This window comes from Onychostoma macrolepis, chromosome 21, assembly GCF_012432095.1.
Source record: "Onychostoma macrolepis isolate SWU-2019 chromosome 21, ASM1243209v1, whole genome shotgun sequence".
In the NCBI taxonomy this organism is placed as follows: Eukaryota; Metazoa; Chordata; class Actinopteri; order Cypriniformes; family Cyprinidae; genus Onychostoma; species Onychostoma macrolepis.
This window is the reverse complement of record NC_081175.1, coordinates 18,604,693-18,621,321: the sequence shown is the minus strand read 5'-3', so window position 1 is coordinate 18,621,321 and position 16,629 is coordinate 18,604,693. Positions and strand designations below refer to the sequence as shown.

The 16,629-nt window shown below is 36.9% G+C and overlaps 1 protein-coding gene across 2 annotated transcripts; it reads right to left on the bottom strand.

Moving 5' to 3' along the window:
• Nucleotides 1–225: 225 nt before the first annotated feature.
• gsna (gelsolin a) lies at nucleotides 226–15,243 on the bottom strand. Of its 2 annotated transcripts, XM_058758714.1 has the most exons (17): nucleotides 15,088–15,243; nucleotides 9,842–10,039; nucleotides 9,547–9,701; nucleotides 7,335–7,496; nucleotides 6,883–7,032; nucleotides 6,716–6,805; nucleotides 6,493–6,625; nucleotides 6,103–6,407; nucleotides 5,848–5,981; nucleotides 5,624–5,714; nucleotides 4,731–4,757; nucleotides 3,051–3,221; nucleotides 2,795–2,969; nucleotides 2,321–2,442; nucleotides 2,129–2,206; nucleotides 1,836–1,896; nucleotides 226–832 (listed from the first exon to the last, which is right to left on the bottom strand). In XM_058758714.1, exons 2-17 carry the CDS (start codon nucleotides 10,032–10,034, stop codon nucleotides 663–665), a joined length of 2,217 nt encoding a protein of 738 aa, XP_058614697.1. In that variant the 5' UTR covers nucleotides 10,035–10,039; nucleotides 15,088–15,243; the 3' UTR covers nucleotides 226–662. The 2 variants fall into 2 exon arrangements, with proteins under 2 accessions (XP_058614697.1, XP_058614696.1); XM_058758713.1 differs by lacking the exons at nucleotides 4,731–4,757; nucleotides 15,088–15,243 and having other exon boundaries at nucleotides 9,842–10,064.
• Nucleotides 15,244–16,629: the final 1,386 nt, after the last annotated feature.

The window sequence follows — 16,629 nt, the reverse complement described above, 5'->3', positions numbered from 1 at the left end:
ACACTATAATACACTTACAGAATAGTATGAGTTGTATGCTAGTATGCTATTCTGAACACAGCCAAGCAATGAACTCCTGAGTGTTAGATGGAAGAGCGACTAGGTGGAAATGCCTCATATCTAGGCTACCATTAGGTCAGTATTTTGGTGGCATCATAAACAGAGTTTATCTTAAAAATATAAATTAAAAACACAAGTAGCATAGCTAGTAAAACACAATACTAGTCACATAAAAATAGGTTTATAGAAACGGAAGGCAAAAAGATGTCTGACAGATTTTGAGGATGATATCCCTGTATATTTTCTTATACAAGCTCATGCACTTCAGCATCATAAGGTGTGCAGACCAAACAGAACAATCTAAAAGATTTAAAAGTCTTCAAAACATTGTTGAGCACAGAAAGAAAACACTTAAATACAGAAGTAACGAGGTGAAGAATTAATGGAGTTGCTTTATGTTTGGTGACTGAAGCTCAGGGCAGTAAAGTGCTCTTTTTAAAAATTGCCTTTTGATACTGACCCAGGACCAGCTTTGTTTTTTTTGAATCCATGATTAAACCCTAATATGCATCAAATTGGCAACTTATATGTATCTAAGGGCAACTTTGATCAACTTGCAGTAAGGCAGTGGGGTTTAAAGGTCAGGGGTGTCAGCTCAAAGTTCAGATCTCCAGCTCCGCCATGGCCCGCTCCAGGGGGTCAGTGCTCCAGTAGTCATGGTCCCAGCCCAGGAACCAGCCTGTGAAAGTGGGCGGCTCAAAGCCCTGTTTGATCTTCACGATGGGTGTGCGTGGGTCACGGTTGGCTGGATCCGTCTCGATGTATCGGGTCGCTGGAGAAGGAGAACAAGTTTAATACGGGATTCATAAAAGGACACATTATAAGGTCTTTTGGGATATCAAAATAAGCTCATGTTTCTATCTTATACACATTATCGCCACCTACTGGACTGTAGCATCAACCACAGACAATATTAACAGAATAAATTTGTCATACAGTATTCAAAAGTTTGAGTCAATAAAAGAAATAAGTTTGATAAAATAGGTCCTTCCTGAATACAAGCGACAGTAAAGACATCTATATTGTCATAAAATATTTCTACCAGTATTTCAAATAAATGCTGTTCTTTTTAATCTTCTGTTCAACAAAGAATTTGTTCATTTTTTTTCCACAAAAATATTAAACAGTTAAGGTCTTTGCACACAGAGTCCAAAATTCTTGTCCAAAGTTTTCGCACGTTAAAAAATAAATACAACCTCATGTTGTGTTAATCACGTTTACACACTGCCTCCGAATAAAAAAAATCAGACCAGGTTCGATTTTCTGCTTTTTTCGCATCCGTATCAAGCATTTTGATAGGATATGGATGACGAATACGAAAAAAAAATAAAAATAAAATAAGAAAAAACGCATTTGAAAATTTGGGACTCAGTGTGCAAGGACCTTTAAACTGTTTTCAGCTGATAATATTAAAAATTCCTTGAGCACCAAAACAGGATATTAGAATACTTTTGAATTAATGAATTTATCCATTATAAATACTGGTTTTATCCAAAATAAATATTGTCCGTTTTTATCAAAATTAAATATTAAAAATCATTTGCATAAACAAGAGTTGCATTGTGGGATACAGTATTCCCTGCAATTGTCTGTTTTTACGTCACATGAGGAACGTTGTATGTCATTTGAGTATTCTACACAAAGAACAAATATTTGCATACTGAGCACACTATACATACTAGTGTAGTAGAAGTAGTATGGTAATATGCGATTTATTTTTTAGACTTTATGTAGTGAAATTATGACTAAGTTTAAAGCATTTCAAGGAGTCTTACCTGAAGTCATTGCCTCAGTCTTCTCCTCGTCATGAGCTTCATTACCAATCCAAACAAACACCTGCAAAACACATCAAGATTAATTTCATTTCCCTGTGATGCGCTATTAATTCATTAAACGTCAGTTGCATGTCATTGCATTAATAAAAGAGTCGTTCTATCATGCACGTCATTAATAAAAGACAAGCATGATACAAAATTTAGCTGAACTGCCAGAAATGTAATTATTAACCATCTATTTGGAAATCTATTTAGCTTCTGCAGTTAGTCTTCTTTTAAAGTAGTCAGTTTACCTGATCCCAGGTGTCCAGGATCATGACATCATCTGTAGCCAGGTCCTCTTGAGTCATCTCTCCAGGAACTTCTTCAATCTGCATGGATATCAATGCATCCATAATGAATGGCTCTTTGTTATACTTCACTGACAATATACTTAAATCAGGGCAGGCAAAAAAAAAAAAAAAAAATCTGGGCGTGTTACTCACAATGAAACGGCCAGTTTTGTTTGAGCAGGCGAACAGTCGTGGCGGGTGGGCATTCATCTTGTCCTTTAGCCTGGAGGACGTGCGGTAATCAACCTTTCCTCCCAGAGCGTCCCAGAAACTACCTGCATTGTGATGCATGCATGTACATTTACATAAGCTTAATTATGAGAATCTTTTTTTTTTTTAATAAAAACATTCCTAGCAAAATCATTAATGGTTATAATATTTTAAAAAAATGGTTACACATGAATGAAATGTAAATAAATTGTAAAAATGTAAATGAAATAATTACATTTTTAAAAAGTTACAGACTTTAATTTCTTTTATTCATTCATCTTAAAAGTAGTTCACCCAAAAATTTAAATTCTGTCACAAAAGCCATATGGACCACTATTATGATGCTTCTATGATCCTTTTGTGGCTTTTTTATTTCTGGGTGAAACATTACTTTGACAATTTCAGATGAGTTCTCACCATCCTCTCCTCCTTCACCCAGCTCGGAGGCAGACACCCCAAGGATATCACAGAGCTGCTGTGCCCCACGTTTCTCCGTATCACTGGCTCCTCGTCCCACCCATATGAATGACGCAGCTGGGGTCACCAGGACGAAGGCATCGTTGGAATTCAGATTGGAGGACACAGCATCAATCTGGATACAACAATGGTTAAGATCAGCAATTATTGTGAGAATATTTAAAAGCTCACACCAATATAAATATTAGATGCTGACCTCCACCGCTCGTGTGCACCCTGCAGAGTTTGAGCGCACTTGGAACAGCCGAGTCTCGGCTGGCGCAGACTGACCGCCTTCTCTGGAGGTACCACCCTTGTGCACCACCATGGGCTGCCCTCCGAACAGACTCATGAGGTGAGCAGGTTCCTTACCCTGAACCACCCGCACCTGAAAAATACACAGCAAGTATGCATTAAACAGAGACAACAGGAAGTCAGGCTTTTGCAAAACTATTAAAATGCTGGAATTCTGATATACAGTATATCAGACAAAATACACTGTTATTAGCTTTTTAAAGAGTCTTTGGTCGAGGGTGCATTTAATTCCACAGGGTGGCAGTGTGGAGCTCACTGCTTGGAATGTGCAGCTAAAGCCAACATTCCTAGCATCCTTTGTGGTCAGAATGATGACAGTGGGCAGATATTTATCAATGGTCACAGCTAAAGTGGTTATTTTTTCCCTCTTGCCCCAAAAACGTACATTTGGTCTTCCCATGCTGCTCTCTGCTGCACTTATTGCAATGTTAATATTTGTTCTTTATGCATCGATTAAACCTCAGCTTTTCCCCCTACAGAACACAATGCTTCAGTAAAGAAGATATACACTACTGTGCAAAAGTTTAGGGTAAAAGAAGTCTTTTATGCTCACCAAGGCTGCATTATTTGAATAACAATCCCGTAAAAACAGAGATATGAAAAATATTAAAACTTAAAACAACTATTTTTATATATTTTAAAATGTAATTCATTCCTGTGATGGCAAAGCTGAATTTTCAGAAGTCATAACTCCAGTCTACAGTGTAACATGATTCTTCAATAATCATTCTAATATGCTGACTTGCAGGTGTGCCATTTAATACTTTTGTGGAAATCGTTATACATATTTTTCTTGGATGAATAGAAAATTCTGAAGAACAGCATTATAATGTCTTTACTGTCACTTTTGATCAATTTAATGCATTCTTGCTGAATAAAAGTATGAAAAAATATCTTCTTGACCCCAAACTTCTGACCAATTGTGTACAATGGACCAAAACAGAGGTGATTCTTCGGATCTACTTTAACATGCTGAATGTGTTTTTGTGTACCAGTTTAATGTGCATGACAGCATGCATAAATCCAGACAGGAAGATCACACTACGAATCAGTTAAAAGAATTGTAAATTCATGAAGGAGCATTTCTGTTAATGTTTACATGCTCATTCCCAAAAGTAATCTGTAAAAGTGGAAGACAGTTAGTTATTTGTGCACAAAATGAAGACACAAGGACACAAGTACACTAAGGACACAAGTACACTAACGGAGGCGTATACAGCGATAATACATGTCAGTGTACAGAGCCTTACAAAAAAAACATAATAATCTTTTTACATATTGATCATGCATACCGATAATGCAGACACCAATGAAATCATGATTTTAAAAACCCTCTGCTGAAGCCTTGATTCTTTTAGCTGTAGAAATTCAATTAGATAATGGACATTATGCTGCTACACTGTGAAAAATGAAGAAGCATTAGGCGAACATGAGTAGGAATTTCCAAAAAGCAGAGGAATTTCCTTTCAGATGTGTATCTGTTGTTAATGTAATGTGGTGTAAGATCATTTTTATTTGTATAAATGTGGTGGAGAAATGTTCAGGCTCTGTACAGGGACATGCAATCCTGAGAAATGGATACCTGAGTGGTGATGGGAGCACCAGCCATCTACAGCAGGATGTAGAACATGAATAAAGGACAGGAAGCAAAGACATAGAGGTGGAAGTTGGTTAACAGATGGGGGAAAAAAATAAAATAAAATCCAGGAAGGCTAGTGCAACCAGCAATAATGACAAAATGTAGCTAAGCTATGACAGGATACAGCAGGAACCAGGAGCTCCAGGAAGCATGAACTTAGTCAACATGAAATCATAATCAACCCTAATTCCTTTAACATGAATTAGGTGCAGTCATGAATCAACAACAACAAAGAAAATTTATTTTTGTAATCTTTCATCAAAATTGCAATGCACATGAATTTTGTGCATGAATAAATTGATGAATTGCCAATTTTGGTTTTATGTTAACTTTACAGTTCTGGCTGATGCCAGAAAACTTACTACAAGTTTCGTGTTACGTCAAATAACCAATAAATTGACAATATAAAAATTCTATACTATTTTGTCTAAATAAATTAAAGTAAAAATAACTAAATTAAAAATAAAATCAAATAAATTACATTAAATATAAAACCAGCAATTATGAATGTTACAAGTGAATTTAGGCGTTAATAGATTTTACAGCATTATTAAATTATTAGTGTTTTTAAAGATAAAATTTAAGTGAGCATTAGGTGACAGCAAAGCTATCTAATGAAGTCCTTTCCTACATTTTTTCACTGAATTCCATTTCATCATAAATATGCCGCAGCATCACAGTTGTAAAATGGGTTGTGATTGCTGTTCCATGTTTAAAAAAAAAAGAAAATCACAATTGCACGTTTGATGGAGGAGCCCCAAATGATAAATTCAGCATTACACATATGGATATGATTGTGATCAAGTGATCCATTGAGATTTATTCATTGGCATTACCTGCACAGGTCCACCTCCAAGCTCATCGTCCAGCTGGGCAGCCAAGATGGCAGATGCCCCAATCTCATCTTGTGAGGAGTCCTTACCCTGCCTGTAACAGACATCATAAGCAAGTCAGACATCATAAGACAGCTTACTGAATTGTTACAAGAAAACACATAGCATGTCCTCCTGGGATTATGTCAGATGAAGCTTTAGATCAACTGTGTGAAATCAAGTCATACCAGATGTAGATGATGTGACCCTGTCTGCCTCCATGGCGGTAATTGTACAGGATGATGTAACTGTCTCCTCCATAGAACTGGCCATAAGTAGAAGGTTCAACTGAAGCCTTGTCTGATCCTTCAATACGCCAGATCTAAAGTATCAGGTGACATAAAAATAAAAATATCATTACAGTACCATCATTGTATTTGTATACACAACATATTGTGTGACCTCAGGTCAAGTTACACAGCAGTGTGTGCTCACTCACTGACCTGTTTCTCGCCGTTGCCATCATCAATCATTCCATGTTGGGCGGCCATGGCTGGTGAATCATGCAGAGTTGAAGCATCGAATGGCACCTTCTCGATCTTAGCAATGCTGTTTGAGACGTAAGCCACACCCAGACCATCCGTCTGGTCCACATCACGCCAGTTTTTGAAGAACTGTTTGAATAGAGGCGTCTCGCCCAGCTCCGGGAGAATCTGAACCTGTGTGTGTTTTGGGTAACCCATTTTCTTAATGAATTCATCTGCTGCCTTCATGGCAGCCTTTCTCTCTTCCACATTGGCATCTTTTCCTATAAACAAACATTAATGTGTCAAAAAAGAACTCTGAATAAAGTAAAAAAGTCTCCTTTTGTTTTGTCGGTCAATATTATTTACCTTTCCAAACAAAGATTTTGCCATCTGAGCCGTGATCCAAGATGAAACAGTCGCTTGATTCCAGTGCACTCTGGGAGAAAGGGTTCTCAGCGGCCACCAGAGCAATTGTCATGTCTCCACTGGCATCAGACACCTAAAGTACAGGAAAACGTCAAGAAATTTAATGTACTTATGGTCTACAAGGGCTATTTATATATTTACATGGTTTAAATCCAGTGGCCACCTTATAGAGTTTGGCCATCTTCCTGTTGGAGGCATCAGCCTTGATATCATCAGACGCTCCTTCAGGCAGGTCTGGTTTTTCTCCAAGAACCTGCCAGAAGATAATTGGATAATGCATTTAGTGAATCTCTTGTCAATTTTGAAGTTGAAGCTTTCTGTCTTTCTTACCTCCAACATTTTCTCGCGTTCCACCCCTTCATCACACACATACAAACGAGCGCGTCCACTGCGTTCATTGTCACGAATGCCCTTCGCAAGCTGAGTAGCTTTTAGCTTTTCAAAGCGGTTACTCTTTGAACCACACCACTGGTAGATCTCCTGTAAAAAATACACAGAGAAAACAGGGTTATTCTTTTTTAAAGTTATATTTATGGGCATTTTCTGCCTTTATTAGGGCAGGACAGTAGAGAGCTGACAGGAAAGCATTGAGAGGAGAGAGAGGGGGGCGGGATCAGCAAAGGACCTTGAGACGGGAAACGAACTCGGGTCACCTTGAGTGCAGTTGCGCAGTATGTCGGCACACTAACCACGAGGCTATTGGAGCCGACAAACAGGGTTGTTTTTAAGTTGTTGTTTTTTTACAATATCAATACCCCTCACTCTCTTCACATGATACTCACGTTGCCCAAGTCCAGGATGAAGCAGTCTCCCTGGTTAAAACTCTCCCAACTGACTGGCACTTCTGTTGCTCTGACAACACGCCGACCTTTGACCTGTAGCACACGTTGCACTATAACTTCATTGGTGACCACATGCTTGAATCCAGATGCAACTCCACCTTTCTGGAAAACAAAACAAGATGGAAATTAAACGAAACACACACACACACAAAAAAAACAATAAAAGCTAAAGAAAACCAAAACAAAACAATAAAAGCAAAAGAATATCAAACAAAAAAATAAATCGAAACAAAACCAAAATGAAACAAAATACGCACAAAAAACAACAAAACAGTAAAAGCAAAAGAAAACCCAACCAAAACAAAACAATAAAAGCAAAAGAAAATCAAACAAAACTGAAATTAAAACGAAATACACACTAGGGTTGCGCGATAATGCCCATTGTCATATCGTCCTATCGTCAGCCTGTAAGATCGCCGATACACGATAGTATCGGGGGGAGGGGCAATTTTTTGCTTATTTATGTATTTGTTTGCTTATTTATAAGATCATTTATTTACTTATTAGTCTACATTTTTTATTTTATTTACACTTTTATTTAAATATTAACGTAATTATTAATTATCACGCGGAATGACACATGGGAAATGAGGACCGTCTATCATTCTGACAAGGAGGATGGAGTTGGTGGGAAAGAAAAATGCCACATCGCCTATTTGGCAATATTTCGGGTTTACACCAGATGAAAAAGGTGACCCCACTGATGTCACGCAGGCAGTTTGCAGACTTTGCTCGAAGGTTGAAATCACGTCTTACTTACAAGAGGAAGTAATTGATGGTGATGACAAGCCACTGGACTGGTGGAAAGAAAATAGATGCCGTTTTCCTTTAATGGCAAACCTGGCAAAAAAATACCTGTGTGTTACCGCGACTAGCACCCCTTCAGAGCGTGTGTTTAGCGCAGCCGGCAACATAATTACTCCCCTTCGCAGCCTACTCAAACCAGAAAAAGTTAACCAGCTTGTTTTTTTGGCAAAAAATCTGTAGACAGAAGCATTACTCTTGCATCGTAAACAGTCATATTGTTTTAAATCTGTAAGCAATGTAACTAAGATTGCATTGTTTTAGTTCTTGGTTATTTAATTTTTTTTTTTTTTTTGCTTTTTGTTTATTGAAACGTGTTTGGCTATTAGCGACAAGATAAACACTCTTTTATGTTAAATATGTTAAACAAGTTGGAGTTTGAAATAAACCTGCTTTTCATTTTCATAGCCGACTGATTATTGTGCATTTATTCTGAATACGCATCATACATTTGCGGCTTGCAAGGAATGCTTATGACGATTTTTAAAAGAGAATCACTCCTTTTTGAAAACGTATTACAAGCGACTTTAAAACTAAATTTCCTTCATTCACAAATTATGTCAAGCCTGCTTGTTATAAAGAGACATCATTTTTGTACAGCTGTTATTTTAGCCATGTTTAAAAAAACGGCAAAACCGCATGATTTTCGTTTTGTTTTAGTTGCATAAAGTGTAAACAACAACAAAAATAACATAACTACACAATAACAAAAATGTTATATTATTACATAATTTTGTATATTAACACTGATAAATTTATGTATGATTTTTTTTATATATTCCTCTGCACGTCGGTCTGGTGGGTGAAGGTTACGCGACGATGTCAGTGTGAAACTATGCAAGGGCCAATGAATTGTACTTTGATAATAATAATTGCCTAATAATAATAAAAAAACAAGAACTAGAAAATAAGCCGTATTATCGTCATTTTTATTAGCTATCGTCCATATGGCTGACTATCGTCGATAGACGATAGTATCGTCTATCGGCACAACCCTAATACACACACACAAAAAAACAAAAACAATAAAAGCAAAAGAAAACCAAAACAAAACAATAAAAGCAAAAGAAAACCAAAGCAAAGCAAAACAAAACAAAGCAAAAGAAAATCAAACCAACAGTCATTGAAGTTTCATGTCTGGCAATATTACTATTCCATTCCAACATTTTTAATATTAACAATTAGTGGAAAAACATCAAGACATTTATATAACATTATGTATGTATTATACATAACAAATGTAATTCATGCAGTCAATGAAAAATTTGTTTAATCTTGGACATCCTTATTTGGATTAGTCACTTTTTTGTCACTTTCTATTTGTCCTGTTGACTATTGGGCCACTCACCATGTACTGCAGCCCTTTCTTAAAATATCCCAGAAATGCTTTGGACTCATGGCCTTGAACTTCACGGTACTGGATGGGCTTTCCTCCCAAATAGTCATCCATCTGCACTGTGAAAATGGCAGCCGCCCCACTTTCATCTTGCGTGCAGTAGTCACCTGTTAATTGAGGGAAGAGCATCTATAAGAAATGTAGCTGATGCATCTGATAACTAGCTGGTCTTGAAAATTTGGCAAAACATTTACTTCAGTACTAAAATAAATGTCAGAACCTCTTTAATACAGCACTGTCCTCTTACCTAGCCAGAAGTGGAGGTCATACTGTAGGTTGCCAGAGCGTTGCTTGATAGTATTGAGGACCATGTAAGCATCACCGGTGTAGAACCCTCCATAGAGGTTCTCAGGAACTGCCACCAAATCAAACTTCTCAATTCTCCACACTTGGAGCCCAGGTTCCTTGCCTGCTCGCTCAAACTCAGGGTGGTACACCATGCTGTCTAGAGAAAAAATACACAAACACATTGTTTATTCAAACTGATGCAAAGGGTGAAAGCATTTTACCAACATTTGTGAGAGATTTTGTTTGTGAGAACATTGTTTACTGAATTTCCTGAGTTTGCACACTCCTAAAGACCTTAAATCCACATTGCAGGCACACAGTAAAATAAACCCAGTGAACTGGACTATAAAAAAAATCCAGTGGCTGGGAGTTTCCTTCTGTGGTGATGGACAATTGGGCTGGATGCAGGAAAAAGGAAGCACTGTGACTAATGCTGTTGGAGTGACAGTGCCAATGGTGGACACTCAGCCTGACCGTATCATTCAGAACACTAGTCCTCGCATACAGTTGCTCGCCAGCACTTAATGTGGCAAGGGCCTCTGAGAGGGTGACCATGTCAGCTGAGCTTACCACCCACTTGTGGGGTGGGGAAATGGTGAAGTTTGGGATGTTTTAGACATGAGTCATTCAGAAATGAGACGGTAGCTTTGTAATTCTTTTTACTGACCGCAAGACATTCCTCAGAGAAAAAAAAGTATCCATCCAAGAAGGGTGCAGTGTTTACCAAGGATCAATATTTACCAAACATCCATCACAACTAACTCAGACGTTGGGGTTTAGGATTTTTTACCATTATGATACACCAAACCACAACTTCTAAGTTAATTGAGAGGATGTTTGGGCAAACACTGTTTGGAATTGGAACCAATGACTACAAAAAAAGGAGAGATGAGGAGGACATGCAATTCCAAATATGGTGTTTCATGTTCCTGGTCCATTTTAATGATCTGCCTTATAATGCATTAACAACTTGTTTGTTTTTGAAAAATATTAATACTTTTAATTAATACGTTTGATCAAAAGACAGTAAAGACATTTATAACATTACAAAAGTTTTTATTCACCACAATTTGCTGGAAAGTGATGGTACATGGTGTAAATATCCCTAAGAATAAGCAGCACAACTGTTTTCAACACTGAAAATAATAAGAAATCTTTATTTTATACAAAATCAGCATATTAGAATAATTTCTGAAGGATCATTTGACACAGAAGACTAAAGTAATGGCTACTGAAAACTTACCTTTGCCATTACATTAAAAAAAAGAAAAAAAGAAAACAGTTATTTCAAATTGTAATAATTCTTCACATCATCAACCTTTTTACTGTAATTTTGATCAAATAAAGGCAGCCTTGGTGCATTTTTCCAGAAACACTTTTAAGTTGTTAAAGGTATAAAAAAAAGGAATTTACAATAGACGATATTATGGCTATACGATAATTAAAAGTGAATTTCTCTATAATCATCTCAAGAATACAATATATACAGAATAGGTTATAAATGAAATATGCAATATTAACTATAACATTGACTGGAAATATCCAATATCAACTAATTAGAGATAACCAATATGGTACCGATATATTTGCAATAATTAGCCATTAAGCACATTGTCTCTCATAATCTCTGGGCACATTACACCAGAAATCGACCATATATTCTAATATCACGATGATAATGTCTTATTTTTTTCTCTGCACTCATGAAAGACTAGACAAAGTGCCAGGCCCAGCAATTAAGCACTGCAGTAGAACTGTATAGATACAGTTGTCAGTCACCATGCATTCACTCACACCTCCTGTAATAGATCAAACTGCAATCAGGCAGCACATGCTTCACAATCAAGCATCTATTTTAAGACAAACATAGGCGTGCTACGAAACAACTTCTTTATAATGAACTTCAATAGACCACCATTTGCTCTATTTCAGCTGTTGTTCAGTACCATTTGCTCTATTTCAGCTGTTGTTCAGTACCATTTGCTCTATTTCAGCTGTTGTCGTGTCAGCCTGTACACCAAAGTCTATGCTGTGTGATATGGAACTGATCTCCAAATGTTTTGATGTGCCCAAGTACATAAAGGGACATTGTAACTTCTGAAATGTCTTCTGAACACAAAGCATCAGTGTGAGAGAAAGGCTAATTAACAGAACATTGTTTCACGCAAATGACTGATCTCAGTCTCTAATATACTGCTCTGGGTTACTCTTTTGAGACATGCATGAAATATTTAGCATACAACAGGCTATTCTGAACTAAATACATCTTGTATGATATAGCTGATGAGGATGCCGCTAGTCCGCTAGCCCACAGAAGACTATAAAAAGACTAGGCCATGTGACATTTGCTTACGGGTCAAAATGGGAGGGAGATGTTTCTGGGAAGTGCCTGTATACTGTACACTCTGAATAGGCCTTAATAAAAAAGCAGTAGGATGTCCGAATACCAAGAATACCATGAAATGAAAGTTCACCCTATGTATTTTTCTTAATGCATGTTGTTGATCTTATTGTGAATGGTTCATCCATGCATGTTTAAATCTTATTTACATGTCTTGATTTTTTTATATCACAATGTCACAATTCAAAATTCCGGAACTTCAGAACTGCCTCCATCTAATCAATAACTGGTGGATAAAACCAAGTCCCCGCCCAACATTTTTGTTCTTTTTTGATAACAACAGATTCTGTCAGAAAGAAGAATTATGAGTGGGCTGGTACCAAAAAACTTGAAAAAGGTGTTTCTTGTGGATTACTTTTTATGTTTTTTGGTGGATGTAGTATGTCTGGGAATATATTTATACTATACGCCTGTATACCTAAAGTACATACTTCAATAGTAAGGCAGTAAGATTGTCACTGAATTCAGAAATGTGGTAAACTAGACAAGCTCTTGTTTCCTCACAGTTCTAGGAAATTCTGAATGCAATCTGAACAAGTTCAGACACCGTGGCCCTCTTAAAAATGTGACATAAATCTGCAGTGGAAATGAATACATGCAGTGGTCCTGGATCTATTAAAACGACCAGCATATACTTCCAACTTGATCTTAACCTAACTACTGTGTATTATAAAATAATTCAAGTATTTTGACATGATCCTCAGTCTGGAAGAACTGACTAAATCATCTTCCTTTTTCCTGGAGAAATGCCTAAATGAGAGGAACTCCTGGGGTGACTCGGTTTTTCCATCTAGATATTTCTTCCTACATCTTTTACAAGCACCAAAGCTCCTTAGATAACATCTTAGCATGGAGTCAACATTAATTCTAAGCCTTGTTCAAGCTCCTGACTGCACCCTGTGTTTACCCAAAGAGAAAACAGCCTAACCAGTGACTGCACTGACTGTGTTTTATAGCCAGGCCTCATATTAAAGTACAAGACTCTCAAGAATTGTAAGTTTGTATACAGATGAACATGCAAGCGTTCAAAGTCCGAGCTATAAAGGGTGTCAGACGGTTTCTATCAGATTGGTGTGGCTGATACTTCCTTGTCTAGTTCCACCGATTTAATGTTGAACAGCTAACAGAACACCTTTCTTGAGAAATTCAAGAAAGCAAACACATGCAATGCAGCACAAATGAAATTCTGTGGATGTGTTATGAATCTGATGGTAGTGTCACATGACAATGTTGGTTTTGTAATGCTATATGACATATTAAAATATCATTTGATACAATCCATTGTGTGTTACTGTTCTTAAATATATTCTTGAAGACACTGACATGCATTTCTGAGTTGCAGTTGATGATGAAGTACATAAAATCTGTGGCATGAATAAGCTCAAAAAGACTACTCCTCTCTCCTTTCTGTGGAGGCACAGTATGACCTACTCTCACAGTCCTCTGTTATTCTTGTAATCACTAGGTCTGTGTGTGTATAGGTGTGTTTGGATTAGAACACCCATGTAGAAACGCTAATATGTTATCAGTCTTTGTGCTAGTTATATACCTGGCTACAGACTGCATGAAACAAACTGATTTTATGTTTTATGTTTTTATTTCAAGCTAGTGTTTTGCCGAGGTTTCTGTGATGGTTATATTTAGGGGTGGAGGTAGGGTTATTATGCCATAGAAAATATAATTAACCTGATGTACTGAAAAACAGTGGAAGTCTATGAGATATCTTTCACTAATATAGTGAAACACAAATGTGTGCAAATCTATGGTTCCACGAAGAACATTTAACATCCATGGTAACTTTCGATTCCAGAAAATGTTCTTTAGATCTTTAAAATGTTCTTCACACTAATAAGAGCACACTTAAAGGTTCTACGGTCAACCACAAAGATTCCTCTATTGCTGCAAACATCCCTTTTTGGAACGTTTATTTGTAAGCGTATTCGTATTCCACAGATTTGTTTGGTGCCGTCTGTAGCCAGGTAACTAGAGTAAACAAAACTTCATAGCTGTCATAAACATGACTTCTGCTGGAAGGTTGCAGCAGTTTTGACAAACACTGAAGGTTTTTCCTGAGGTGATGTGGAGCTACTTCCTCTTTCGCTACAGCATCTTTACCACAAAGTTAATGTTTGTCTCAGTTGGGTGTGTTTCTATGGTAACAGATGATAAATGCACACAAGGGTCTAATGATGAGTAATCAAAAGTGGAACTATTACAGCGCATGAACTCGAATCTTTTAAGTTCCTATAATGGCCATAGCCCTTTTTGCATAACACCAATACTAGTCCAATATGTTTGCTCTAGTCATAATGCTGAAACCAACCATTTTTTCCACTCAGCTCAGGTTGAAGCAAATGATAAATCGACCCAAATATCAATATAGTGGACTTACTCTTCTAAATGCATACGTGACAGCAGGTCAGAGGCGTCCTGCAGACTGCGCACAATTTTACCGCATAATAAAAAGGCGCATCCCAGAATTCAGAATCTCTCCATATATGGCTTTGTTTGATGAGCAGTTTCAGCGTTCAATACGAAAACAGAAGTTTTGTAAAACACTGCGATACACAGTAGTGTACGGCCTACACATGCAGAAACGATTTAAACGGCGATGTGTTGCAGTTCTTGGCGTGTCCCGTAAGAAAGTGTCACTCCAGTGGAAACATTACGCACACAAAGAGACGCCTGTGTGGAAAGTAACTGTTCAGCGTTGTTTCCAGTGAATTAAATCGTCACATTTAAGCTAACGTCAATACTTTGTGGCTGAGGAGGTTGTTTAAAGGTAAAATTGATGTAGGACTTACCTATAGTTGAATGACAGGAGTTTGTCTATAGCGGAGTCACAGTTAATGCTATTGCAGAATATTGTGTCTGGGCAGGGCAACACCCCTCTGATTCAGACAGACTGCTTAAATAATCCTCATCAGGGCAGGGGGTGATTCTGGCATTTAAACCACTCCCCTCTGTCTACGGGACAAGGCAAATCACTGCCACCTACTGCGCCACGTGGATACTACGTTCAGTGTTTTCCTACACTGACAATTTATCATCGTAACCCTAGTTACCTCCAAAATACCACAGTTACTAATGTTTTATTACACACTCGTGTGTGTTACTTTCCAGTCAGTGTTTTTGAGCATTTTTAGTGACTGAATACTAAACGATGTCTTCATTTTGTAAACTACAAAATAAATTATTTAATAATATTCATGTGATGGAGAGACCTTATTTGCCTTCCATCACTGCTTTACTGCGTTGTTCGTGTTGGTTTTGCTTGAAAGTATTTCTGATCCAGCTGAGTGGGCGTGGCAATAAGTGTACTCGAGAGAGAAAGTGCTCATTTTAGTGTGTGCATTGTTTGTGCAAATGTTTTGATTTATCTGTTTCTTTAATTTGCATTATTATTTGTATTTATTTATTTAAACTCTTATTTCTAAATCTCATGTATAAATCATATAGTAAGTCAAGAGTTTATTTTATATTATAGAAATGGTATGTTACAATTTGTGAAAGCGGGAAAAGGTGTATTTGTAAAATGCTAGCCTCAGTGAATTGGAGGGGAGTTAGTACTGTTATTAGTATTTAGCAGCTGTTTTTATATCAATCTGTGTTTTAAGCTCTTAAACCTATTTATTTGCACGTTTTTGCACATCTGCTCTAAATAAACATCTTTTTGGACGCCACTTCGCTCCGGTGTTTGTGAACCTCCTTGTGGCTGCTCGGGTCAATTTGTTGCTAAAAGTTGCTAAATGATGTTGTGACGTCATTGCGCGATGACGTCATTGCGTAATCACGGCGCAAAATTGTGTCACAACATCAAATCTCAGCAAAATATATATATTTTATATATGTTAATTTAGATTTGTTTGTAAAATAATATGCATAATATAGTATTAAAATATAAATAACTCTATTTTTTTTTTTTTTTTTTTAGAAACATTGAATTATTGAACACTTACACAGTTTTGAATGATTACAATTTAAGTTTTTTTTTAGTTTTTTTTTATAGCTAGTAAACTAATAATATAACACATTCTCAACAATAGGGCACAACCTACTATGTTAATATGAAAGAATTTTCCGTATTGGTTTTTTACCTGCATTTTAAATTACGCATTGTGTTTTCGGGTTACTGGGTTACAATGGATAATGGATAACGTCCTGGAAAATTACTAGAAGCCTATATTTTCCATTTTTCTTACAGCATACTAACTGATCAACAATCGCAAGTACAAGCTACTAACAAAGTGTATCATAAATGAACAATTATTCAATTATTCAGTTATTATCATTATTATATGGAAGAATTGCAAATAGCAGCTAACTCAATTCACGTGATGTGTGTA